This window comes from Bos indicus x Bos taurus, chromosome 29 (genome assembly GCF_003369695.1).
Source record: "Bos indicus x Bos taurus breed Angus x Brahman F1 hybrid chromosome 29, Bos_hybrid_MaternalHap_v2.0, whole genome shotgun sequence".
NCBI lineage: Eukaryota > Metazoa > Chordata > Mammalia > Artiodactyla > Bovidae > Bos > Bos indicus x Bos taurus.
The window spans coordinates 21,354,708-21,382,495 of NC_040104.1; the positions used below are offsets into that span (position 1 = coordinate 21,354,708).

A 27,788-nucleotide genomic window follows, 5' to 3' on the forward strand; every position below is an offset into this window, starting at 1 on the left:
GTTCACCAGCAGGGACCACTTACCATCATGGACTTGAGCGTGATATACTCATAGTAGTGAATGGACTGCTTCTTCTGGTGGGCGTCTGGGTAGCCGAAGCCAGCAATGTGTACCAGGTCACAGAGGTGGAGGGCCAAGGTGATGGCCAACAGCCCTGTGGTGGGCTTCTGAGGGACAAGGGGTGGGCAAGGTATTAGAGGGAGCCAGAGTCTTTCAGCATCTCTAGGCCACCGCTCTGCAACAGAACCTTCTAGTATCATGGAAATGCTCATCATCTGTGCTGTCCTATATGGCAGCGAGGAGCCACGTGGGGTTCATGCAGCTAAGGAACTGAACTTTTTATTTGATTCAATTCTAATTAAATTTTAAATAGCCTCCTGTGGGGAATTCCCTGGTGGTCCACTGGTTAGGACTCTGACTGAGCTCTCACCGCCAAGAGCTTGGGTTTGATTCCTGGTTGAGGAACTAAGATCCCACAAGCCATGGGACACAGCTAAAAAAAAAACAAAAAAAAAGCCACATGTGGCTCATGACTACCATATGGCACGCTAAAGCTGTGCTTAGTCACTCAGTTGTGTCCAACTCTTTGCAACCCGGAGGACTGTAGCCCACTAGGCTCCTCTGTCCATAGGGATTCTCTAGGCAAGAATACTGGAGTGGGTTGCCATGCCCTCTGCCAGGGGATCTTTACAACCCAGGGATCAAATCCAGGTGTCCCACATTGCAGGCAGATTCTTTACCATCTAAGCCACCGGGGAAGCCCAAGAACACTGGAGTGGGTAGCCTATCCCTTCTCCAGGGGCTCTTCCCGACCCAGGAATCGAACCAGGGTCTCCTGCATTGCAGGTGGTTTCTTTACCAGCCGAGCTACCAGGGCAGCCCTACCATATGGCATAATACAGCTTAATACCTCTGGGGAGGGATGTATTAAGACCTTTGGGGATGATTACAGAATGATGGTAATGACAACAATAATAATAGTATCTATGACTTTCGGACCACTTGCTATGTGCCAGACAGTATGTTATCTTACCCCTATGTCATCTCATCTGTATGTGCTTGCTCAGTTGCACGTGACTCTTTGTGACCCCATGGACTGCAGCCCACCAGGCTCCTCTGTTCATGGGATTCTCCAGGCAAGAAGACTGGAGTGGGTTGCCATTTCCTCCTCCAGGGGATCTTCCCAACCCAGAAATCAAACCCACATTTCCTGCTTTGGCAGATGGATTCTTTACCACTGCACCACCTCTCATCCAGTCCTTACAAAAACACTTTGAGATCGATACTTTTACTAGCCCCATTGTATACAGCTGGGAAACTGAGGCTTAGAACTATTAAACAAGTCTCTCCAGGAGTAGAAAGGTTCTGCTCTCCATCCTGGAGAACCATACCTCTCCCGGAAGCCCCAGAGCACTCACACTCCCGGGCTGTGTGCCCTTCACGAGGGTGGGCTCTGCCTTCCGTAAAGTGGGGTCGGCAATACCCCCCCCCAACCCCCCACCGTAGGGGCTGCTATGAAGATCTCAGTTTCTCCACCTGCCCCTAATTCATCCACGGGGATGTGCCACCTTATAGCCTAACCTCACACATCCTCTTTCTTGGCTGGGATGACCTACCTTCCAGACCTCAGTGCCCACTCCCATTGACAAGCCACTCCCCGCAACTTGTCAGACCCCTCGAGGCCGGGTATTCCCCAGGGCCCCTTTCTGCGCTCTCCTATCTGTCACTTCCTGCCCCAGCCTTCCCTTTCAACCCTGTTGCTTTTACCTCCACTGTGTTATCTCAACCCGTTTAGACCTCTGCCAAACCACACATTCATCACCTTCTAGCAGCTCTGCCTGGACGTGGGCTTTTTAACTAGTCAAACCCTCCTCTCCCCCTGTATTCCTGTCATTGTTAAACATATTACCATCCACCCAGTTGTGCTGGAAACCTGGAACAATCATACAGCCCTCAATTTCACCTTAAAATCAATGCTGCTACTGCTAAGTCGCTTCAGTCGTGTCCGACTCTGTGCGACCCCATAGACTCTGTGTGAGCCCCACCAGGCTCCCCCATCCCTGGGATTCTCCAGGCAAGAACACTGGAGTGGGTTACCATTGCCTTCTCCGAAAATCAATGCTATAGCAGGAGAATTCTAAGATGACCACCAATGACCCTTGCCCTTGAGAGTGTGTGTAACCTACGAAAATGATAAGATATATTACCCTGTGTTATATTGCTTCATATGGCACAGAGGACCGGAAGATAGACAATCCTGGTGGGCTTGACCTCCTTTCATGAGCTTTTACATCCTGGTCTAGAGGTCAGCAGTGGAGGAAGTCGGACATGTGAAACATAAGAAGGATTTATCACGCATTGCTGGCCTAAAGATAGAGGGGGCCGGACAGCAAGGTATGTGGGCAGCTCTTAACAGGTGGAGGGTGTCACCCCCAGGCTGAAAGCCAGCCAGGAAATGGGGACTTCGGTCCTGCAACCACAAGGAACCAAATTCTTCCAACAATAGAAATGAACTTGGAAGTGGATTGCCCCTTTGAGCCACTAGACAAGAATGCAGTCAGACTGCCAACTTGATTTCAGCCTTGTATATTCTAACCAGAGAATCCAGCCATGCTGTATTGGACGTCTGACCTCCAGAACTATGAGTCAATACATGGGTGTTGTTTTAAGCCGCTAAACTGTGGTCATCTGTTAGGCAGTGACAGGAAACCAACACAGATGTCAGGTCCATCCACTTCTTCTTCCTTCTGCTAGAAGCCAGGTTCTTGTCCTCATCTCTGGCTTCTCCCTCTAGCCTTCACCCTCTGCCATCAGGGGCGTAAAATTCCTCCTTGCTGTCCCCCATCCACCTCCACAAGCACTAGAACTCAGTGCCAGGGGCGCTGCTTGGTCTTGCCGAATGAAATACCTTTCTCCAAGTGTCTGCTCCCTGGGCCCCATGACCCCTTAAGGCCCAACTCTGGTCTCACCTCTTCTGATGGTATCTCTCCGGACAACCCAAAGCAGAGGTCTACGCCTCCTCCAAGACCCCACAGCACTTGGAACAACTCTCTGCCAGAGCATCTTACCACTCCAGGTTACAACCTGTGTGTTTTTTCTGCTAGGCTGAGTTTCCTTAGTGCAAAGAGCATGTCTTACTCCCCATGTATCCAAAATTGGGGCCTGGTGCTAAGCAGTTACGAAAGCAGGCATTCAACACAGGAAGTTGAATCATAATAGATATTCAGTAAAAAATAAAATCATAGGGAGTTCTCTGGTGGCCGATGGCCTAGTGGTTAGGAGTCCAGCTTTCACTGCCATGCATGCGTGCTAAGTCAATTCAGTCGTGTCCAACTCTTCACGACCCCATGGACTGTATGTAGCCCACAAGGCTCCTCTGGCCATGGGATTGTCCAGGCAAGAATAACCAGAGTGAGTTGCCTTTTCCTCCTCCAGGGGATCTTCCCAACCCAGGGATCGAACCCACATCTTTTATATCTCCTACACTGGCAGATGGGTTCTTTACCACTGATGCCATGGATTCAATCCCTGCTCAGGAAACAGATCTCGCAAGCCGTGTGGCACAGCAAAAAAAAAAAAAAGAATAAAATCATTTATACAAAATTTGGCTAATATTTATTGAGCATTTGCAGTGTTCCAATCTTGATGATAAGCACATTACATAATTATGTTTTTAAATCCCAGAATGGCTATTGGAAAGGTCAGTACTGATAATTTCTCCACCACTCAGATAAGAAAAAGCCTTTAAGTGGTTGACTGGCCCAAGGCCATACAGCAGGCAGCACCTTGAGTCCTTTCTCTGATAGTTACCTCTGTCTCCTACCCAACACAACCCAAGGGCTCAAAGACATGAGGAAGTACCTGCTTGAGATGCTACCCAGTATGACGAAGCCCGTCAGCCAGAGACCACTAGAGAGCCAAAACCAAAACCATAACTTGCCGACGCACCCTGCCTCCCCCGACTGCCACGCCTAGCAAACCAGGGTACACAGGGCCAACTGCAATTCTTTTAACTACCTTAGATCAAAATGTTCCAAGATCAGATCACAGATAAAGTGATCAAATAGTAACGGAAGGATCTGGGCTGGGCTCCATGTTCATTTGGGCTGGGCTCCAAAAACAAGACTATGACTGTCCGGAATTCCCTGGCTCACCAGTGGTTAGGACTCTACAGTTTCACTGCTGGGGGTATAGGTTCATGCTTGGTTGGGAACTAAAATCCCACAAGCCACATAGTCAAAAAAAAAAGACTACTGCCTGTCCCAGTAAATCCCCAGGGTACAGATTCTGATCAGTGCCTGCCAAAACCATCCTCTAACTCTAGCCCCCAAGCCGTAAAAACACCCTTCCCTGATGCCCCACTTTGGCGATGCCTCAGGGCATCTCAAGAATCTGCACTCTTGGGCTTCCCTGGTGGCTCAGTGATGAAGAATCCACCTGCCAACGCAGGAGACACACGTTTAATTCCCGGTCCGGGAAGACCCCACATGCCTCGCCACAACTAAGCCCGTGTGCCACGGTCACCAAGCCTGTCCTCTAGAGCCTGGGAACTGCGACTACTGAGCCCACGTGCCTCAACTACTGAAGCCCAAACACCCTAGAGCCTGTGCTCTGCAAAAAGAGGAGCCACCGGATGAGAAGCCTAGGCACCGCGACTGGACAGTAGCCCCCTGCTCACCACAATGAGAAAAGCCCACGTAGCAACAAAGACCCAGCACAGCCAAAAATAAATAAAAGTATATAGTTTAAAAAAAAAAAAAACAACTTGCCATTTGTTCTTTTAAAGAAAAACAAAGAAAGAGTACAAACTCTGCCTTGCTGTAAACATCAGTGCACCAGCCTCATTACAGACAGGTGTGTGCCTGGGGCCTGTGTTATTCAGACGCATGCCGCCCTCTCCACTGGTATTCTCCCTTCGTCTGGGGTCCTCCGGACCTCCCCAAGCCTCTGGAAGTCCCACCTGCTTCCCACCCAGGACCCCAGCCCTCTGGCCTCCCCATCCGTCCACAACCCCTCATCACCTGCTTAATCTTGTGTGGCTGGTGTATCGGCAGGCTCAGCAGTTTGTCGGCTGCGATCTCCATGTAGAAGGGGTTGAGAATCCGAATCTGTTTGGGGTTGACGTCCCAGATGAGGGGAGGCTGTTTCCAGAAGCCCTTTCGCACCTAGGCGGGTGGGGACGGAAGGCAAGAGGGGAGTGGGTTGAAACCTGCTTCTCGAGTCCGGCCGCTGGGCTCCTCCAGGGAAAGGGGTCCATGTGGGGATGGCGTGGAATCCTCATGAGTGCAGGGTGAGGGGTGGGAGTCGGGACCAGAGGGGAGGAGCAGGGCGAGAGGGGAGTGGGGCAGTCCCCGTGGGAGGCCAGGTGACATGGTGTGGAGAGCACGGGGTCTAAGCCTTGCTCACTCCCCGTGACATCCACACAGGTAGAAGGGGCTAGGTCAACATCTGGCAGAAAATGGTCAGTTGGACAGTTCAACATTCAACCGATGGCAAAGAGAGAGAGTGGACTTTCTGGGATGTGTCCGCCTAAAAGGACAGAGATCTCGACTTTTCTAACCTGCCCACACCTGGAGATGCCTACAGACTGGTCCCTCTGCTCCCAGGCTTCTCACTGGGGCGCCCTGGGCTGCCGTTGCCTGAACGCTGTGGCAGAACACTGAGCTCACGCCTCGCCCTCACTGGCTCCTGAGGATCTCGGGCACACATGACAGAGCCGGAGGGCCTGAGCCCGGGCAGCGTTCCCCTACCGCAGGCCGAGACCGCTTCGCTCCCAGTCTCCCCACGTACTCGCTTCTTATCACTCAGGATGCTCTCAATCCAGTGGAAGTCCATGGCCTTGAAAGCCACCAGGACGAGGAGTGTGTCAGGGTTGTCCTCCACTTTGGGGTTGAAGTGGGCGGATTCAGGGTAGAAGAGACGCATGGTGGTCTTGGAGCCCACGTCCTGCTCGTAGCCAGCCACAGGGGCACTGTTTAACCTGGGAGGTGGGGAGAAGGATGCCCGTCACCCTGAGCTCCGCTGGTCTGTTCCCAGACAGAAGAGGGAAGGGCGGCCATACAGACCTGATGACCACGTCGTACTTGTTGATGGCCTCTCCCAGCGAGCTGTTGCGCAGCCGATGCCCGTTCCCCACCACCACGCAGCGGCGGCACTTCAGGCTGCCATGGGAACAGGGTGATGAGACCTGGAAGGAGCCCCTGCTCCGGCTTCACCTTGCTCTCCTGTCCTCGTCTGCCCCAGGCCCCCTCAGCCCCTGCTTCCCATGGACAGTGCAGACACCAAGTCGCTTCGTTGTGTCCGATTCTGTGCAAGCCCATGGACTGTAGCCCGCCAGGCTTCTCTGTCCATGGGATTCTCCAAGCAAGAACACTGGAGTGGGTGGCCATGCCCTCCTCCAAGGGATCTTCCTGACCCAGGGATGGAATCCGTGTCTTTTAAGTCTCCTGCATCAGCAGGCAGGTTCTTTACCACTAGCACCACTTGGGAAGCCCCTACATGGACCAGGCATCTCCAAAGAGTTCTGCTCCTGGTCATGCTGACTCTGCAGCCCTAGGCTTTCAAGGAAGAGGAAGCTGAGCAGAGCACAGGAGAGAGAGGAGGAGAGGAGGGAAGATGCCTGGGAAGGACTGTGAAGCAATCCCATTTCAGAGTCCCTGACTGCCCCTAAGGCTGGCCTGTTACCACGGCAATACCCTCAGCAACCTCTGCCCACCCTAGCAACACGATACCCAGGCTCGGTTGCCATAGGGACCGGTGTCCCCACCTCCCTGGAGACAGGCAGGCTCACTGGGAGGTGCTGGACCATGACTGTTTCTCACTGAGGCAGGAAGGCGTGTCTCCTTACCTCTGGATGCTCTCTGGGATGGAGTAGCTGGTGATGGCTAGCACCCGGAGGAGCAGATCTTCTGCAAAAGGACCAGATTCGACAGGGCTGATGACAACAGCAACCTCTCCAAAGGCTGCCAGCCCTTCCTCCCCTGACCCCAATGTCTGAGCCTGGCTGAGAACTTGGGTGCTGGGACCGTGGGTGGCAAAGACTGAGAAGTAGTGTGGCCAAGGTGAGGCCACCATTCCTACCCACCCCGCTCCCCAAGGCAGGCACTTACCACTCCCCTTGGTCCCATAGGGCAGCTCATAGAGAGATGGGGTCTTGACCCAGAAATAATCTTTAAGCTGCAGGAAGAAAGGCTGTTCTCGGGAGTAGCTGTGCAGAGGTGAAGGCAGGGAGGGGATGAGAAAGTGATTAATCTTGATGCCAGAAACAGGGTCAGACCACAGACTAACATCATGTATACACGTCCAAGGCCTCCCCCGCCCTCACTGGCTTCACCTGACCCATGTCCTCCAGCACGGTTTCCTCCTCCTAGCTGTACTCAGCCCACCTCCACCCTCACACACGTACTTGCCAAAGAGCTTGGAGACCATCTTCTCCGCCTCACCCTGGAGGCATGGCTCCTTCTTCCCTGGGACGGGAAAATAAAAGCTGGAGACAGAAAAGAAGAGGAGATAGGAGCTCCAGTCAGACCTCCCAGGCCCAGGGGCCAGCGTTCCAGGCAGCCCCCACCTCCTCCCAGGGCATGAAGGCTCCAAGGCCCTGGAGAGTGACTCACAAGGTGGAATCATCTCAGCCCACCTTGAAACCAAATCACTGCAAACCCAGCTCTTCCTTCTCCTAAACCCCTTGGGTAAGAGACCTGGGGACCCATCCCAGACCTTACCTCCCCAAACCCTCCCAACCACTCTCACTGAAAGATTCTGAGCTAATAGTGTAAGGGAGAGGCCACCCCCTGGCTCTCTGAACCGTCCTCCCTACCATCAGGTCCCCACTCCATGACACTCCATCCCTGAGCCCCCTTCCTAAAAAAAACAAAATGAAAAACCCACAGAAGAACATGAAAGATGGACTCACAGTTCAATGTACCTGTCCTCTCGAGAGATAGAGTACCACACCATGACAGCCAGGAACAGAGCCAACATGGCCAGGAGCTTCCAGCCTGCGGGGCGAATGCACACAAGAGCTGGAGGCAGGAACAGGCAGGCACGGCCCCAGGCCACCTGCCACACCTGCCCCGCCCGGGGCTCCCGCAACCCCAGCTCAGAGCAGGCCCCTGCTGGGCCATAGTTCTCTGGCTCCGGGCTTGGACCTGAGCATGTCTGCCATCCTTCAAGAGGAAGAGAGGTGCCCCCAGCTCCGTATCTGCCCTTCCACAACCCCTGGGAGGGTCGAGGGAAGATGCTGAAGACTGCCTCCAGGGAGCCCATCCCGGAGGGTGGGGAGCTCGTGGCGAACACTCACGGGACTTGCTGATCATGTTTCTCAGGTGCCAGGGTTCCTGGGGAGAGTTGTCATCCCGGCTGCCTCGGGCCACCTAGGAAGCAGGAGTCACAGGTGTGCGGTCAGCGTCGTGAACGCTCTGGCCTCGGCACCGGACCAGGGCACACCCACAGCCTGCCTCTTCCCGCCTCCAGGAAGCGCACAGCTGCAGGGCCATCCAGGGAGCAGCCCTCCTCGCTCTGGATGTCCCCCTAACCCCTCAAAGGCGACCTCAGGGGTCCAGAGGGATCCTATGCCCCAGAAAGGGAAACCACATCCCACCACTCACGGATTCCATCCCAGGCCAGACCGGCCCACCCCAGCTTCCCAGGCACGGCTCCCCTCACTGTCGTCTCCCTTGGTTTGACCTCAGAAGGGTCAGCTCCAGGAAAGAGATGCACATCCACCCATTTTCTATGTGAAAGTTAAGCTCAAAGGTACAAGGGTGTGATTCACATTTGCACAAGTGAAGTGAAGTTTATCTCTTCTGCATATTCAAGGCCTTCCTTTGGTGCTGGCCACCACCCACCCTTCCATCACCAAGCTCCCGCTACTCCACCGGAATAGGTCCACTGGGGCCACACCCTGGTGAGGGCGGGGGCTACCAGATGGTCCAGGAGGCCTCCTGCAGCCCTTGTAGACTCTGGCTGAGTCACAACGTCCAAGCCTTCACTGCCCAGGTGCACTGGGGAAGGCAGTGGAGGCGGCTGTTTTAATGGGAGCATGGAGAGCAGGAGGGGCTTCCTCTGTAGCTCAGCGGTAAAAACAATCTGCCTGCAATGCAGGAGACATAGGAGACGCAGGTTCGATCCTTGGGTCAGGAAGATCCCCTGGAGGAGGGCATGGCAACCCACTCCAGAATTCCTGCCTGCAGAATCCCCATGGACAGAGGAGCCTGGAGGGCTACAGTCCATGGGGTCACAAAGAGTTGGACATGATTGAAGTAACTGAGCACACACACACACACACACACACACGGGCAGTGGGAAGGGTCTGCTCGGTCACAGAGGAGACAGGAGACCCTTTCAGGAAAGGGCAGAGGCCGGCAAGGTGAGGACGGAGCAGGGTGCGTTGCTACATGCACACAAAGACATCCTTCTGATCACACATTCAGCCAAGGGCCATGCTTCTGAGTCACCGGGAATTCATTTCTGCAGCTCAAAGAGCCACACAAAGAGATATGGGACACAGGGCGCCAGCTTCTTCTCTCCATGCCATTTTCACTTCCCCCAGTGATCTGGTTCATAAGAATCACGAGAGCCATGTACTAAAAACACAGATTCCAGGGCCTTTTCCTGAGACTGCTTCAGCCAGCTGGGGTGGGACCTGTGACAGTCATTTCCACAAGCAGGCCGACTGATTCTTCTGACAGACCAGGAAAGGAAGAGAAGCCCTCGTGATTGTGCTCTCTTGGAGATAAACGAAAAGTCTCAGATGATTTCTCAATGGTGGGGGCCAGCATCAGGACGAGATCTGGTTCTTGTTAGAAACCATAAATTGATTATCCTGAATGCTGTTCTATTAAGGAGTCGATGCTCTGCTCTGGGTGGGCGAGGGGGGCACTTGCCAGGCTCCACCCTGAGTCCATAAACACGCAATGAGAATGTCGAGGGGAAGGGAAAGCGCATGGGGAAGAGGAGGGGGGTGTGGACCAGAGTCAGATGTTCTCAGTAGAGTCAGGAGGGCCCATCTCTGAGTCCCAGGGCGGTTGGAGGATGGCTGTGTCCAGGAAGGAAAAGTTTTAGAGTTGTAATCAGCAGACCTCAGTGGAAGTCAAGACCTACTGCTATTCCAAGGGTGGCCCGCCTTCCGATCCACCCAAAGCAACTGCCAAGTCATTCCTGACCACATCATCCCTTTCATACGCTTCTCCCTAACTGAAATTTGTTTAATTACTTGCTCTCTGTCTGTCTCCCCCACTGCAAATAAGCCCTGAGAGGGGAAGAATCAGGTCTGTCTTATCCCCAGCTCAAGCCTCAGCATCCAGCACAGCCAGTGCTCAGCAAGTATTGAATAAATAACATGTTGGGTTATCTTGGGGGAGTCACTGTTCACTTTCTGACCCTCAGTTTCTTCAGCTGAAAACTGGGAAGTTGGTCTAACAAATGCTTGTGATTCCACTATATCAATATTTATCAGATCCACAGCCTGAGCTTCACCAGGGACCTTATTAGAAATGTATAATCTCAGGTCGGACTTCCCTATAGCTCAGATGGTAAAGAATCTGCCTGCAGGAGACCCAGGTTCCATCCCTGGGTCAGGAAGATCCCTTGGAGAAGGAAATGGCAACCCACTCCAGTATTCTTGCCTGGAGAATCCTATGGACAGAGGAGCCTGGTGGGCTGCAGTCCATGGGGTCACAAAGAGTCGTACACGACTAAGTGACTAACACACACAGCCTCAGGTCCCACCCAGATGCACAAATCAGAGCCTGCATTTGCAAAAGATCTCCTGATGATTCACACGCACAGTCAAGTTTGAGAAGCACTTGTCAAGATGGATGTCCTTGAACTTGGTTGAAGAGGAGAATTGCAGTATCTGGGGTTCCCTACCCGGGAATTCTGACAGAACTGGTCTGGCCCAGCACTGGAATTTGTTCAAGCACCCGGGGTGATTCTAACCCTGTCAATGGTTGAGAACCACTGGTCCAGATAATGGTGGAAGCAGGCTTCTCAATCTTCAATACGTGCATTCTGACTCAGTGGGTCTTGTCAATCTACATTCTAACCAGGTCCCAAGTGGTGCTTGCTGCTAGACTGGGACCACGCTTTGAGCTGCAAAGCTCGAAACCAGATCCTTCAGGCTCGCCCATTTCTTTACACTGTGAACCGCCCCTTCTCCCACCCTTTGAGCTCTCACTCTTCTTTTCTGATAACGAATCAGCACATCGAACTCTGGCTCCCTTTATCGAGAGGTCACAGCACTGGATACACAGGGCAGTTACCTGAGAAGCTAAAGCATTTACTGATATCTGGGCCCCGCTTTCCAAGAGTCTTATTTAATTGGTTGAGGGATGGGGCCCAGGCACTGGCCAGCAAAAACCAAACAAACAAAAAGCCTTGCCTTTCTTGTGATTTGAACACACAGCCAAGATGGAGAACACTATAGAGAGTGTGTTCTGCGGTCACTGAAAGTCAAAGGTCTCAGCCGTCCTCGATGGAGCAGACCTTTGCTGGTCCGAGATGATGGGTCCCCAGGAACAAGACGATTACTCTTTTTTGAACCTCCTGCCCAGTACAGTTCTACACTTTCTTCCTAAACTTATGCTAGGTAGACTGGCTAGTCCTGGGGTTTGCTCCGAGAAACCAACTAGGGATGCTATCTGCCCATGCCTTCCCCTGGCTGGCCAAGCCACGAGAAGGCTCAGCCCCTCTAGGATTCTAGGAAGACAGGTTTCTTGGGCTGGCTGCTGCTTCAAGACCACTCGGAGCCTTCTCCCAGCAGTTGTCCCCCATCCCTGACAGCTCCTGGGGACAAAAGGCCATGAGGAAAGTCACAGAAGGGTACCTGAGCAGGGGAACAGGAATCTGATCCACTCACATCCAAGGTGCGGCAACCTCTGCCTGCCACCAGCTGCCCGGGAGATCCAGCTCAGTCAGGTAAAGCTGACCCCAAGGCAGGAACACCGTGTGCCCTCCCAGTGTTCTGCTGAGAACCACGGTGTCCCTGCCTGCAGAGGTGCTGAGCCCCACCTCAGACTCGCCGAAGGGCAGATCTGGGGGACGAGGGGGAAGGACTGAGGCCTCCCACAGCCCTGGGGGCCTGGCAGCATCACACGCTCCACAAGCACTCAGCAGGCACCCACTATACCAAGAGGAACAGGACTGGGCATCACCTGTGGACACAGCCTGATGCCGGGCCCCTCCAAGCCCCTGGGCCCATCAAAGGGCTGTGGCTTACTGTTCCTGAGAAGGGGGATGGGAAAACTGGTGGGGCAGAAGCACAGACTGCGATCTTATGGTTCAGAAACCCTGAGCGAGTCACACGATCTATGTCTGTATCCCTCAGTTCTGGGCGGAAATCCGAGGCTGCCCACCTGCCACCTCCACGCTCACCTGCCAGTTCTGCTCCCTCCTGCCCCCTCCACCAGGCGGACACCGGTCCCCACCCACCCTTCCAGCGTTGCTCCCAACCAGTGACTGACCCCCCTACCTTGCTGCTTCCATCTCTCCCCCTCCTCCACTCCCTTTGACTTAGACTCAACTCTCCCTGTACCTAAAACAAAAACAAAACCCTCTCTGGGCTTCCGTGGTGCCTCAGTGGTAAAGAATCCGCCTGCCAATGCAGGAGACGCAAGTTGGATCCCTGATCCAGGAAGATCCCATATGCCACGGAGCTACTAAGCCCGTGCGCCACAGCTACTAAGCCTGTGACCTAGGGCCCAAGAGCCGCAAGTACGGAGCCCACGTGCCACAGCTACTGAAGCCTGCATGTCCCAAAGCCCGTGCTGCACAGCAAGAGAAACCCCTGTAATGAGAAGCCCACACAGCACAACTCCAGAGTAGCCCCGGCTCTCCGCAACCAGAGAAAAAAGCCCATGCAGCAATGAAAACATCCCCATCACAGCAAAATAAAATAAACTTTATTTTTAAAAAGCCCTCTGCCTCTGTCTCCTCCTCCAGTTACCCCTGCATCTCTGTCTCGAGCTCCAACGTCAAACTCCTTCACCTGTGCCCCATGCTCACGTGCCCCTCAGCCCTCTAGCGGTGCACTACCCCATCCCTACCTTGTTTTTATGCTGAGTTCACTCCTGCCGCAGCCCTCCGAGGCCTCCTAACTGTCAACCTGAAAAAGGTCTATTTTCACTCATCTCCCATCCCGAGGCCCCTGCTACTATCAGCCGAGGCCTCCCTGGCTTCTAGCTCAAGACTCTCTAGGTTTCCGCCGCGCTGGCTGCACTTTCTTTAAGCACTGGCATTCTCCAGGGAGCTGCCCCTGAACCCCTGCTCTTTCTCTGTTTGTTTTCCCAGGCCAGGTTCGTTCATCTTCAGAGGCTTAACTACTACTCAAACCTTGATGATTCAAGCTCTTTTTTCAGCTCTGTAATTTCTCTCCTGGAACCCATCCTAATATTTCCAGTTTTCTACTGCACATCCTCCCTGTGTGTATGCTGAGTCGCTTCAGTTGTGTCTGATTCTTTGTGACCCTTTGGACTGTAGCCCGCCAGGCTCCTCTGTCCATGGGATTTTCCAGGCAAGAATACTGGAGTCGGTTGCCATTTCCTTCTCCAGCTCATCTTCCCTTAATGATCTTAAAGTTTTCACACTTAACATGTCCAAAACTGGACCCCCGTCTGTCCGTACCCTCCCAACCCCACATTCTCATCAGCTCATCCATCCAATGTCCCCCTTCCCTTCACACCATCCCTGCTAAATGCCATCAATTCTACCCCTGGTTCCTCATTCCAGCAATGCTTGCTGAACTCCCACTAAATATTGTGGAGGCACTTGGGTGCAAAGCCTGATACAGCTCATTGCAGCGTAAAGGTCACATAGTCTAGAGCCTCGGAAGTACTGAGTTGGCCAAAAAGGTTGTTCGGGTTTTCCCATAAGCTGGTACCAAAGAACCCGAAGGAATTTTTGGCCAACGCAATTCTTCTGAAAGCAGCTTTCCTCTCTTTTTCCTGAACCATAGACTGATTCTAGATCTCATCTCAATTTCTCCACTTCCTAACCGGTCCCTTCACAAGTCTTTCTTCACTCGAGCCACTTCTTCAGAACTACCTACACAGTATCTTTCTAAGAAACAAAGTGGACCAAACCACCCTCCTGCTTTCATTGTTCCCCATTCCTTCAGTGAAAAACCAAAGCTCTTTGTAGAGGCAACCAGGGTGCTTCACTGGGCTTCCCTGGTGGCTCAGCAGTAAGGAATCCGCCTGCCAGTGTGGGAGATGAGGGTTTGATCTCTGGGTTAGGAAGATCCCCTGGAGAAGGAAATGGCAGTCCACTCCAGTATTCTTGCCTGGGAAATCCCATGGACGAAGCAGCCTGTCGGGCTATAGTCCATGGGGTCAAAAACAGTCGGACACAGCAACTAAACAGCAACAGGGGTGCTTTGGTCCCAGGCTACAAGCCCGGCGCGTCCATCTCCTAGTTCCTCCTAGTGCCTGCAGGAGCATCTTCTTCTCTCAGAATCCCTACCCCTCTGCACAGGCTTCCCTCCTATACGAAGACCCCAGGCCCCCACTGTTGGCCTCAACAATCCCACTCCTGCACCATCGGCTCAAACAGCCCCTCCTCTATGAAGTGTTTTCTGACAATTCTTGGCAATGTTTTTCTTTCCACACAATATCATTTATGTTTTGATTTTAGCACCTATCAGATAGTAAAATTTTGTATTATATAATTACTATATTCATGGCTTGCCCACTATCCTCTGACCTCTCCAATTATAAGCTTGTTTATACCAACAGTCTATGACAGCATGTAGCCTAAAGAAGATGCTTTATCACATAATATAATTTTATATTACACTGTTAAGTGTTTTCATATCTTGCCCATGAGACTATGACCTCTGAGGTCCAGGCCAGCTTTATATCTTCAGACTCTATTATAGTGCCTAGAACCTAGCAGATATTTTATCGGGATGGTCAAAAAGTTTGTTTGGGTTTTTCATAACATCTTCCAGAAAAACCCAAAAGAACTTTTTAGCCAATCCAATACAAACATCTGACACACAAGTGATGAGATTTAAAAATGTATTACATCCCTTGTTTTTGTTGTTGTTTAGTCATTAAGTCGTGTCCAACTCTTTGGCAACCCCATGGGCTGTAACCCACCAGGATGCTCTGTCCATGGGATTTTCCAGGCAAGAATATTGGAGTGGATTGCCATTTCCTCCTCCAGGGGATCTTCCCAACCCAGGGTTGGAACCTGCATCTCTTATGTCTCCTGCATCGGCAGGCGGATTCTTTACCACTGAGCCACCTGGGAAACCCCTGACATCTCTTACTGATCCTGAAACGTATTCTGCACTCACTGTGTACAACAGCAGGGGGCAGGTCCCAACCTCACTGCCATTGCTTTAGGGACCAAGTGAGTCGTCGCCGTGGGGACTGTCCTGGGCACTACAGGCTGGGTACCAGCACCTTTGACCTCTACCCACTAGGTGCCAGGACTCCCACTCTCCAGTTCCGATGCCCACAATGCCTCCAGACATGACTGAATGTGAAAGCTACACTGCAAGACTCTTTTTAAGGCATGATCTCAACCCTGTGAGTGAAACACTTTTATTATCTCCACTGTGGAGATAGGGAAATGAGGTGCAGAAAGGGTCAGCAACTTGCCCAGGGTCGCCGAGCTAGTGAGGAGCTGAGCTCCAGAGGCCACACTCCTAACCCCTGCCTTCTACCACCCCTAAACCAGCTGGTGAAGATGCCAAGATCCTTGGAAAGCTCATCTGCAGCCCTTTGGAGCAACTCGAGGAAGCTGCTCTCCATTACATCAAAGTACTTCCAAGGCTTATGAGAGCTCAGAGAAGCCTCCCTCGCTCCTTCTCAGGCAGGCTTCCTGGTGACAGTCTCCAGCCCGCCCCCCACCCCCCAGCTCCCCTGGAAGCCCTCTAGCTTATCCTCCATGCCTGCAGCTGTGTTCATTGGATTACCATCACCCTACATCTGGACACCAGACTTCCACAAATGCTGGCAAAGCCTGCATTCAGTTTCTCACGGTCGGGCCACTTCACTGGCAGGGAACCTTGGCTGGTAAGCCAGGTCTCCTGGACCATGAACTGGTGTGGCTACTCTGTGGAACCTTGGAGCAGGTCTGTGCTACATCTTACTCACAAACACCTCACCTCGGGAATCTCTGTTCAGGTCTCCAGCCCGCTGAGGTGTTTGAATCTCGAAGGTGCCACCTAAACCCACAGTGGTTCCTCAGCTTAAGAGTCCTCTGCTGTGATTCCACAGGGCGGTGTGAGCTGGATGGTGACATTTTAAATTTAATTTCCTAATTTTATTATGCCCGTATTATAATAATATTTTCTATTCTGCCAGAAATTTGCATCTAGCTTCCAGGTACAGCTATTTCTTTGCATTTCTTTTCCAAAGGTGGCCCAATGAGTATTTAAGTTACAGACATCCCCAAACTATATTTATCTGGGACAGATTGTGATTAAAGATAAAGAATGTCAAATCGCATATTTTCCAACAGACGCAAACTTGCAAGGCATATTTTATTTCTTAACAAGGGCCTAGTGTGGACGATGACTTGAATGTAACTAATACAATTGGGAGGTAAGGCAAGGTGAGGACAGAAGTCGTTGGAGTTTTGCTCTGTTATATTCAACCACTCCTGGGTGTGGTCCACTAATTGCAGTTCTCTAGAATGACCAGCCATCTGAATCACCACTCCTCAGCTCAAAATCACCTCTGTGGCTCCCGTCTACCCAGAGAGATAGGCCAAGCCCTTGCTCTGATCTGTGAGGATGCACGTGATCTCCTGGCCAGCACTCTCTGCCCTCCTTCCCTGTTTTCCTCATTCACTCTGCTTCACTCACACAGGTTTCACTGTTCTTGATTGGGCTGGGCCTACCCCCTGCTCTCGACCTTTGCACTGACTGTTCCTTCAGCCTGGAATGTTCCCCCCCAGACATAGGCTTGATACCTCCCCATTCAGCTTTCCACTCATCTTCTCCACCTCCCGTCAAAAATCCCCCCGACACCTGCCATGTTAGATCCCTCTCCTCGACTGCCTAGCCTGGGTGGCGCCAGTGGTAAAGAACCCGCCTGCCAATGCAGGAGACACAAGAGGCATGGGTTTGATCCCTAGGTCAGGAAGATCCCCTGGAGGAGGAAATGGCAACCCACTCCAATATTCTTGCCTGGAGAATCCCATGGACAGAGGAGCCTGGTGGGCTACTGCCCACTGGGTTGCATAGAGTCAGACACGACGGAAGCGACTTAGTGTACCTGCACTCCCGGCCTGCAAAGAACTTCTGTTGTTTTGTTTGAGGCTGGATCAACCATGTCTGTAACAGTGACTGGCACTCAGCAGGCTCTAGATACAAATGTGTTGAATTTATCAATGGATCTAATTGTTGGGAACTTCACTGTCACAGAGCAGGCCAAGAGAGAGGGGAAGAGGCAGTGGTAATAGATCAGATACCCACTCCAGCCCATCTGGCCTGACCGCTAGCTAGACACAGGCTGCACTGTGCCTTCTCTCCGTCCTAAACATCACAGCATGATCTCGCAGGACCGGTGGGGAGTGAGCTGGTCTTGGCCCCGGGCTCTTGTGAGGCAGCAAAGGGCAGAGTAATTGACCAACTGCCTCAAGGCCCACCAGTGGGCAGACGTGGCACCTCTCCAGACATCCAAGCTTGGAGGAAAGGAGAGGATTCCCCATGCAGGGCAGGAAGCCTCTCTGATCCCCACCCGTGGGGTCCACAGAGTACCCCGGCCTCCACAACCGGCATCTCAAACAGCCCCGGCCTGCAACCTCCTGTAAAGAAACACTGATATTGTCCACTTTATCAGCTGCCAGTCACAAGACACCACAGACACCACAAGACGCCACATGAAAATCATGTTTCTGGAGTCGGCCCGGGTGGGGCAGGAGCTCTGAACTCCATTCGCTCAGTAAAAAGGCTGCAGTGTTGGGACTCTCTCTCCCACGTGCATGTGCTCTATCTCTCTCTCTCTCTTTCACTCTCTCTCCTTCCCTCCTCACGCACTCCTCCACTCTCTTCTCTTCAAGTCTTGGATTCTCCTGCTATCTTCTAAATAAAATAGAGCTGTAACACTGATTTGCCTAAGAGCTGTAGCACGGTTTGTCCAAGACCCAAGAGCTGTGACGCACCGAGGGCTTTAATGTCCGTTGCTCCAAATCTTTGTTGTGACGAGACAAAGAACCGAGGAACATACACTCGCGTGACATCTATGGTGCCGTGACTCGGATATAACCTGGCTGAAACAACCTCTGCGTGGAAAAGGCCAAGCACAGCAGGAGCCCAACTCAGTGAAGCTCCCGCGCTAGAAGTGGAAGACGAAGAAACCCAGTGCAGGGGAAGGCCCATCGTGCTGAAAACCGGGACAGTGAAAAATGAACTCAGCAGGAACCTCACATTCCAGAAGACCTCCGGTTAAGAAACCTTGGACCACTGAACAAAACCCCGAGAGGGATTGTCAGAAGATCCTCTGACCAGTCCTGAGGAAATCTGGCACACTGATGGAAGCAGCTTTGTCTTGGATGGAAAAAGAAGAGCTGGGTATGCAGTAGTCTCCAATTTTGAGACCATAGAGGCTAAGCCTCTGCCACCAGTCAAGGTACCAGGACATGACCCCTGGATTCACTACTCACAAGTCAAGCCATGGAAGAAAACAGAAGAGGACACTCAATACACCTGTCAACCAGCTACAACATGCAGTGCCAGTTCAACAAAGATATAAAACTACAGCTGACCACAGAAAATATCACACACCCTTGGACACCGCTATAAGGACTCTGAGGATTGAGACTAGCAAGAGGGGGGAGGCCCAATACCCTTCGCTGTCCCAGTTGAGCAGGAAGTAGCCAGAAAGACCTCGACACCCCTATTCCCAAAGAATTGGGCCTCCCATCTCTTGAGGGGGGGAATGTTAGGTAGGTAGAATAGGGAAAAGGAGTCCAAAATGGCGGTGGCTAAAAGACAAGGAAGGTCCGAGGACCAGAGTGAAGACTTCAGGCAGAACAAACAGAACAAACAGCACTCCTGGCTAAGCCCAATTTGCATAGGGCAGGCCCAGGTGGAGGAAAAAACATAAAAGGAGGAGCCAAAGCACTATCTCTCGGACTCTCTCTCCTGTGTGCATGCGCTCTATCTCTCTCTCTCTCCCTCCCTCCCTCCCCACGCACTCCTCCACTCTCTTCTCTTCAAGTCTTGGATTCTCCTGCTATCTTCTAAATAAAATAGAGCTGTAACACTGAAAAAAAAAAAAAAAAGCTGCAGTGTTATGATGGGGTGGAGAATCAATAATACAGGTTCATAAGCATAAACAAAGTGAAACTGGTGTGGCCGGGGATCTGCCCTGTTCCTCCCCCAGGCCTCCCACCCAGGAGTTGATGAATCCGGCCCCCAGGAGTCTAAGCTAAAGGCCCTACAGGATTGGGGCTTGAAGCCACCAGTACGGCCAGTCCCCTCCCTCCCTCTGGCTTCCAGATGCCCCTTCTGAAGACGGTGGATGGCACCAGCCCCGTGGTGTCCCATCCGGGGAGAGGTGACCGCAGTCTCAAGTGGCCAGACCAGGCCGAGGAGCGCTGTTGGCCACGGAACATACACTGGATTTCAAAGACTCACTACCAAAAACAGTAAACAATCACCTTAAAAATTACTCCCATTGAAAGTGTGTGAAAGTATGAAAGTGTTAGTTGCTCAGTTGTGTCCAACTCTTTGAGACCCCCATGGACTAAAGCCCACCAGGTTCCGCTGTTCATGGAATTTCCCAGACAAGAATACTGTAGTGGGTTGCCATTTCCTCCTCCAAGGGATCTTCCCAACCCAGGGATGGTCCCTGGATCGCCTTCATTGTAGGCAGATTCTTTACTTGCTGAGTCACCAGAGAAGCTTCATTTACACTGATGTGGCCAACCAGCAGCCCACACTTCCCCTCGTGGGCGGCCCAGGGGCAAAAGCCTCGGCCTGACCTTCTGAGAGCCGTCATTTTAGAAAGCGATCATATTAAAAAAAAAAAATTATTTACATTGATCTCACACTGAAAGTCTTTTGTCTATACTGGGTTAAAACAGTAAAATTAACTTCACCTTATTTTTACTTTTTAACATGTGGCTAAATTAACTTTTTTTTTTTAATTTAAAATTACCTATGTGACTTGCTTTAGTGGTTCCCATTGCATTTCTATTGGACGGCACGGCACCGGACCAGTCTCCCAGGCCCCACTAGAAGCATCAGAAGCGTGTATGAAGGTGAATCCGCTTCTGGAGGGCTACACCACGGCTGGGAGGCCAAGGGCTCCTTTACAATGATTCTTGGTCACAGTGAGCACCATCCTCAGGTCTCAAGTGCATCAGAGTCACAAAGACCCTCCTCTCCTCTGTCTACATCCCCTCCGCAGAGGCACGGTTCAAAGTGTCAGTACCACCTGGCCCAGCAGCCCAGCCTCCACTCTGCCCACACCTAACCTCCGCCTGACCCTGGCATCCCACCCGGGACTGGCTCTCAGCCCCTCCCTGCATGGCCCTCTTGAGCAAGTAAGATGAAGGGAGGTTTCCTGGCCATAGGGTGTCTCCAGGCTTGGAGCCCTCCTGGCACCCCACAAGGTGTGCTGGCATCAGCTTACAGTGTGGTTCAGGCACTTTGGAGCTGGTAGTGCTTGAATTGAGTCAAAGGTAACAATAGCCAGTTCTGCAGAAACAACACCTTCTTGGTATAAAGGTGTGTTTGTAAGCATAGCATCAACCACTTGGCAAAAAAGCATGGCCCTGGCTGGCTCTTCCCAGGTGTCCAGAGGACTGCTGTGATGGCTGACGAACAGGTCAGGCAGAATTGCCTCCCCAGGACCTTGTCGCCTGCTCTGGCCAAAAGCTGTGACTGGGGACTGGCCTCCAGTACTGAACCCTCCCTTGTTCACTTACCAGACTATGACTTTGGGGAAACCCCCTAAGAATCCCTAAGCCTCAGTCTCCCAATCTGCAAAATGGAGGTGAGAGTCCCTACCAGTTTGGTTGTGGTGGTGAACAAGAGAAGTTAGCTAAAGCACACAGAGAAAAGTGGTAGTCGCTCAGTCGTGTCCGATTCTTTGTGACCCCATGAGCTGTAGCCCTCCAGGCTCCTCTGTCCATGGGACTTCCCAGGCAAGAATACTCGAGAGGGTTGCCATTCCCTTCTCCAGGGGATCTTCTCCACCCAGGGACCGAACTTGGGTCTCTGGCTTTGCAGGCAGATTTTTTACTACTTGATCCTCCAGGGACCCAGAAAACACCCAGAAAGAGTGACAGTACTCCTGCCTCATGTGCTAAGTGGAATCCAAAGGCCACAACTCTGTGGCATATGGGTAGATCAGAACATCACTGAAAAAACACTGTTTTTCAGTCTGTTTTCTGACCGAAAGCACAGCATTAAGGGCTGAACCTTACATGGTGCAGAACTGGATGCCAACTGAACTGAGGAAGTCCCGGGTGAATCCCCAAGGCTTCACCAGACCTCCTAAACACACCCTCTCCTCCCCAAAGATAAGAATCTTAGCTCACAAGCCCCCATCTGCACCCCAGTCCCATCTGAGGATGGAGGTGGAGGCGAGGTCAGAGTCAACAGTTTCACATCTGGGGCCTTGTCGGGGTTGATTACAATATAAACGGTGAGGGAGCTGGCATCATTGGTGGGACCCGAGCCCAGGCTGCTCTCCCAGCCAGCCCTCGAGGGTCCTGGTATTCAAGCTTCCTCCCGGCGTAGGGTCCCGGGCTTCCCCATCACTCCCAGTCTGTTCCGCACCGCTGCCCTGTTTTATCTCCTCTTGTAAGGTACACCACACCATCTCCCGTACTCAGGAGATCTGGCGACCGACCCATGAAAGCAGCGACTTCTTAGGGCCCACAGTATCTCCAGCACCAAATGTAACACCTGATGTGTGGTGGGTAAGTAACGAATACTGAAATGAACAGATGTCTAAATGAATGAGCAAATTAGCAGAACAAGTATGAACGGAAAGTTTCGTCAAGTTAAAACATTCCAGACCCTTCCTTTGCAATGACCTGGGCAAATTAGGCTCCAGGGGCTTGTTAGAGGCTCAGTTCTGGACCTTGCAGAGCCAGCCAGCGCCATGCTTTTTTGCCAAGTGGATGATGCTATGCTAACAAACACACCTTTATACCAAGAAGGTATTGTTTCTGCAGGACTGGCTATTGTTACCTTTGACTCACTCCAGCTCCAAGGTGCCTGGACCACACTGTAAGCTGATGCCAGCACACCCTGTGGGGTGCCAGGAGGGCTCCAAGCCTGGAGACACCCTGTGACCAGGAAATCTCCCTTCATCTTACTTGCTCAAGAGGGCCAGCCTGGGCTAACACCCCAGCCAGCAAGCCCCAGACCTCCAAGTATCCTTGGCCTCCTGGAAGTAGAGGAAAGGGGTCTGGACACAGACTTGGGGTTCAACCCAGGTGGTCACGGGGCCGGGTGTCCCTTGACAAGGTTCAACATGTCCTGGGCCTCACTTCCCATCTGTGAAATGAGAGCAGTAAGAATATGTTCTCAGAGGCGTGGGAGACTCAAAACATTGCCCAGGATTAAGAGCCTGCAGCCTCCATACCGGCCGGGTCCAGAGGAAGCACTTGGGCCCTGGAAGCTGAAGGTGACTCCTGGTCTGGGCCACTCCCCACCTGCCCTCTGTCCCCCAGCACGCGGCAGTCCCTCTCTATTCAAGGTCTGCCCCAGTCCAGCATGGAGAAGAGACCACAGCACCATCTGCAACCACAGCCATAACTGCACTCACCTCTCCTCCCAGCTGCTGGGGCCACTGCACACACTGCATGGGACACACAGCTGCCCAGGGAAAGGGTACTGCCACCCAGACTCTGCATGAACTAAATGTGGATCCCATGTCCTAGCCAGGCTCAGGGTGTGCTGCTGGGATGGGGAGAACATGGGATGGAGAAGAGGGATGAGACTTCATTGGAGAAGCCACTCTCCGTTTTTGGGTATATCACCTCCTAGAGAAGGTGCCCAGATCCCTGATCAGACCCCTCTCCTGAGCAGTACCCCATTTGCAGAACATATCCTCACAAAATCTGCCCAGCCACAGGCAGAAGCGGTGGTGCAGTGGTAAAGAGTTTCAGCCTTGGACAAGTCAGAGACGGCACATCATCAACAAATACCTGGATATAGCAGTAATCCTTCCAATCAATCAGAAAAAGACCAAGAAACCAAAGAGAATAAAGCAAAGGACAGGAAAAGGCAATTCACAGCTTAAACCCACACACTTCATAAACGTGAAAAGATGTCCAACCTCACGAAGTGACCAGGGAACGCAGATTAAAACCAAACATGACTTCTTGGACATTGCTGGCAGGAGTTAACTGAAACAAGGCTTAGAACAGTAATTCATCGTGTCTATTAATAGTAAGGCTGAAGGTGTGCATACTCTCCAATCTGGTAATTCCACTTCCCTGTATGGTCCAGGGTAACTCACCTTTGTGTGTGTACACACACCAGGGACGTTTACTGCAGCACTGTGGCAACAGCAAAGGAACAGAAATGCCTTACATGTCCACAAATTGAGGGGCAGCTGAACAAACTCTGCATCATCACACGATTCAATACTATACAGTGACTTAAATTGAAAAAAATTCCTCATATGGATCTATTAGGATAAACCTGATGCTTAAGCTTTTGTACTGTCAAAGGATACAAGTATCAGATCAGATCAGATCAGTCGCTCAGTCGTGTCCGACTCTTTGCGACCCCATGAATCGCAGCACGCCAGGCCTCCCTGTCCATCACCAACTCCCGGAGTTCACTGAGTCTCACGTCCATCGAGTCAGTGATGCCATCCAGCCATCTCATCCTCTGTCGTCCCCTTCTCCTCCTGCCCCCAATCCCTCCCAGCATCAGAGTCTTTTCCAATGAGTCAACTCTTCGCATGAAGTGGCCAAAGTACTGGAGTTTCAGCTTTAGCATCATTCCTTCCAAGGTATATGATCTCATTAACTTTAAAAACACATAAAACAAGACTATACAGAGGGTATGTGAGCTATAAGAATTAAAAAAAAAAACAAACATGAAGATTGACATGTACACACTGCTACATTTAAAATGGATAACCAACAAGGACCTCAGTACAGCGCACTGGGAACTCTGCTCAATGTTATGTGGCAGCCTGGATGGGAGGGGAGTTTGGGGGAGAGTGGATCCAGGTATATATATGGCTGAGTCTCTTGGCTGTTGTCACACCATTGTTAATTGGCTATGCTCCAATATAAAATTAAAAGTTAAAAAAAAAAATGGAGGAATCGCCCAATTCTTGGTGACTATTACATTTACCAAGAGATCAAATAGACTGGGATGGATTATAGAGTCAGGGCTCCGTTGTATTCTTCTAAATACTTTATTTCTTTTAAAACATCAGACATAATATGCAAAAACATTAACATCTGCAAATCTGGCTGTCATATGGAATTCTGTTTTCCTTTCTATTTTGAAATATTTTTATATTGAAGACACCGAGTTACAGATTTTAAGTCAAAAATTCAGAAGCTATAAAAGCAAAGGGAAATTCAACAACATAAAGATTTAAGGAGCAGAAGGGAAGGAAGAATGGGGAGAGAGAGGGAGAATGAACAGTTAAAAGACAAATGACAAGCTAGGAAAAGTACCCCTCTAACAGATGCGTATCCGACCAAAGAATTCCCTTTAGCCTATAATCTGCTCATGCAAGTCAATAAGGAAACAAGTCAACAAATCAAACAGAGAAATGGGCAAAGGACATGAACGAGCAGCTTACAATACAGAATGTAATGGCACAGAGGAAAGGCTTGTTCTTCACTGATCTTAATAGCAAAGCTCCAGAGGCCTGCCAGAGCTGGAGGAGGTGGGGAACAGACCCTTTCTAAGATCAGGGGTGAATCACGGTGACCTTTTTGGAAGTGACCTGGCAATATCTGTTGAAATCCCCTTAGCCTGGGAATTCCATCGTTACTTCTACAGAAAAGTCTCCTGTGTTTGCATGAAGATTTCCATCATGATCTTTACACACAGCACCATTTGCGACAGTGAAAGATGTAAATGACTTGAAAATCTACCGAAAATCCACAAGGACCTGTTTAGAAGCACCACCACACAAATAACGCACGAAACACTATGCAGCTGTGAAAAAGCGGATGCACATGTCAGCACAATGCCACCAAAAGAGCGCCCGAGCACACGATGAAACTTCGAAAAAGCAGGTGGAGAGCAGTGTTCCGTGTATCTCCAATGCCCTTCTACCAAATGACCTACATGCTGACGTGGCTATGTCTCTACAGGAATCGAATATTCAAAGAATGCAAAAGAAACTAAGACGGCAGGGGCTGAGAATGGGAGAAAGACCTTCTTTATGTTTAAGACCTTTTACGCTTAATTTTTTTTTTTTTAAATGGGTGCGTGGGATACACTTTCAACTCAAATTCTGCTAAAAGGAAAAGAGAAGAAGAAGGAAAAAAAAAAAAATAAGGGATGTAAACTCTGGAGTACTTACATACCCAGACCTGAATTCCAGATCAACCACTTACTGGCTGCACAAGTACTAGACAAGTCACCTCTCTGGATCCCAAGTTTGTGTCCAATGGAGATTAAAAACCAGGTCCTTCCTCCTGGGGTGGCTGGATAGGCTAGGTAAGAGGAGCTCCAAGGTGGTTATCGTAGAAAAGTAGAAGCTGCTGGTCTCAGACTCCAGAACACACTTCGTCTTTCCCTCTCAGGGGTCCAGCAGACACGAGCCCTTCTTGTCTCTCTTTGCATCCCACTTTGCAGACAGTGAACGACAGGGGCAGCCGGGCACAGCCCTGCACGCTGGGTGTAGGGCCCAGCCTGGGTGGGGAGTGGGGGCTGAATCCCAGCCCTCCCTCAGCTTGTCAAACCATCTCCTGGGTACAGAGCTATGTCCAGTTGCAGGGGTCATTCATCCTGCTTTCCATAACGTCTCTGTATGGGCTAGGAGCTACCTCAATTATAGCAGGAAATTAATTAAACACTTCTCTGTAATCCCTGCCAAGTTACAAAGAGCAAAATGCAAAGATCTAAAATATACACTGAAGTGTAGGGGGGTGGGGTAGGGGTTGTCCTGGGAAAGTTGGCATCGTCAGCTCATTCGTATTTATATTTCTGTGTCATTTCCTCTGAACTCACAGATACCCTTTTATTTTTTACCAGCAGATGTGGTTTCTAGGGAAAGAGTTCTGCCACCTTTGCCCACTGGTACCCACTTCCTGAACCTCAGGCTGCTGGGCGATGTTCTAAGTGGAGGTCACCCTGGGGACGAATCGTGTGCAGGGCCAAGAGTCCCAAGGGGACACCTCCCTGTCCCCTGCTTTCCTCAGAAGGGCGAGTCAGCAGGAACAGCCCTGAACCAAGGCAGGTTGGGGGTGTGAGGCCTCTGGGGACACGGGCAGGCCAAGGAGCACAGAAGAACCACGAGCTGCTGAGCACTGCAGGCCTGCTGCACTCGGGGTGCTGACTTGGGCACCGAACTACAGCAGGGAACCAGGTAATAGGCCTGGGCTCCTGCAGCGACACGTCCTGGGGAAGACACCCTAGGACCACACAGATAAATAAGAAACGGTGATGGTGAAACCCAAGGGTGAGGCCAGTAGAACAGGGGAGTGGAGCAGAGAGAGACCAGCGTACCTTAGGATGGAAAGTCAGTAGGTCCTTGGCTTAGACCTCAGACAGTGGAAAGGAGGGGGTGGAAGGAGGGTTGCACTGAGGAGAGCGGGTTTCCAGCAAAAGAGAAGAGCAAAAGACCCTGAGGCTTGTCAAGTAACAGAAACAGGTCCCGGGTGACCGGAGATGGGGAGGAACGGCCGGTGGTGGTGCCAGGGAGGCCTGCTGATGGGGTAGTCCAGGATGTCACAGGCCACCCCGGAGCCTGGACGTTACTCACTGTCCTTGAGAAGTCACCAGAGGGTATTAATAAAGGCATAACCCTCTCGACTCAGTTTTAAAAAGATCCCTGGGGCTGTCCAGCAGCTCTTGTGTGTCATCTTATTTAATTTTTAAAGCACTCTATATGGTGGGGCTTCCCAGGTGGCGCAGTGGTAAAGAATCCCGATTTACAGATGAGGAAACTGAGGCACAGAGAGACACATGAAGGGTTCCTGAGGTCTCCAGAAATAGACTTCAAGCAGTCTGAACTGCTCACTTTCTGGCACCCATGAATTGGGGTGAGCTGTCTCGGGTCGCTCTGGACAAGCTCCTACATCTCCTGGGCCTCAGATTTCCCATCTGTAAAATGGGAGCAGCAAGAACAAGTTCTGGGAGGTTTGGGAGCCTCAAAACGCAGCCCAGGATTGAAAGCCCACAGCCTCAGTACCGGCCTGGCCCAGAGCAAGCACTTGGGCCCTGGAAGCTGAAGGACGGTCTTGGTCTGGGCTTCCCCTGACGGATGGCAGTCCCTCTCCACTCAAGGTCTGCCCCCAGCCCGGCACGGGGAGGGGTCCACAGCTCCCGCCTGCCACCACAACCACACACACACTCACCTCTCCTCCTGGCCGCTGGGTCCACTGTACACACTGCATGGAGCACACACAGCTGCCCCAGGGTGCGGGGGGCCGGCAGACTGCCACCTACACTCTGCCTGCCCTCACTACACGGGGACCCCACGTAGGAGCCAGCTGGAGGTCTCAGAGAAGCTGCCTTCCCTCTGCGGGTACAGCCCCTCCTGGAGGAGATATCAGGCTCCAACGGGGTGTGGCCACAGCCCCCGAGCCAGCACCACAGAGTGACACCCCTTTTACGAGCCACACCTCCGCCCCCCAGCTCCAGGGGCAGCGCCCTCTCCACTTGAGCC

General features: G+C 51.7%; 1 protein-coding gene across 8 annotated transcripts in view; it reads right to left on the minus strand.

Moving 5' to 3' along the window:
• The window catches only part of LOC113885942 (m7GpppX diphosphatase), a 116,731-nt gene that overhangs the window by 27,073 nt on the left and 61,870 nt on the right, over positions 1 to 27,788 (minus strand). For 6 of the 8 annotated variants that reach the window (XM_027531800.1, XM_027531801.1, XM_027531798.1 and 3 more), the window contains 9 exons: positions 8,300 to 8,372; positions 7,913 to 7,997; positions 7,406 to 7,486; positions 7,110 to 7,207; positions 6,848 to 6,908; positions 6,066 to 6,161; positions 5,791 to 5,980; positions 5,022 to 5,165; positions 24 to 167 (listed from right to left, as the gene is read on the minus strand). In XM_027531800.1, the coding sequence (XP_027387601.1) occupies positions 24 to 167; positions 5,022 to 5,165; positions 5,791 to 5,980; positions 6,066 to 6,161; positions 6,848 to 6,908; positions 7,110 to 7,207; positions 7,406 to 7,486; positions 7,913 to 7,997; positions 8,300 to 8,372 (972 nt within the window). The remainder of the gene's footprint in view (positions 1 to 23; positions 168 to 5,021; positions 5,166 to 5,790; positions 5,981 to 6,065; positions 6,162 to 6,847; positions 6,909 to 7,109; positions 7,208 to 7,405; positions 7,487 to 7,912; positions 7,998 to 8,299; positions 8,373 to 27,788) is intronic. The other 2 variants (XM_027531797.1, XM_027531805.1) reach the window with 1 other exon arrangement.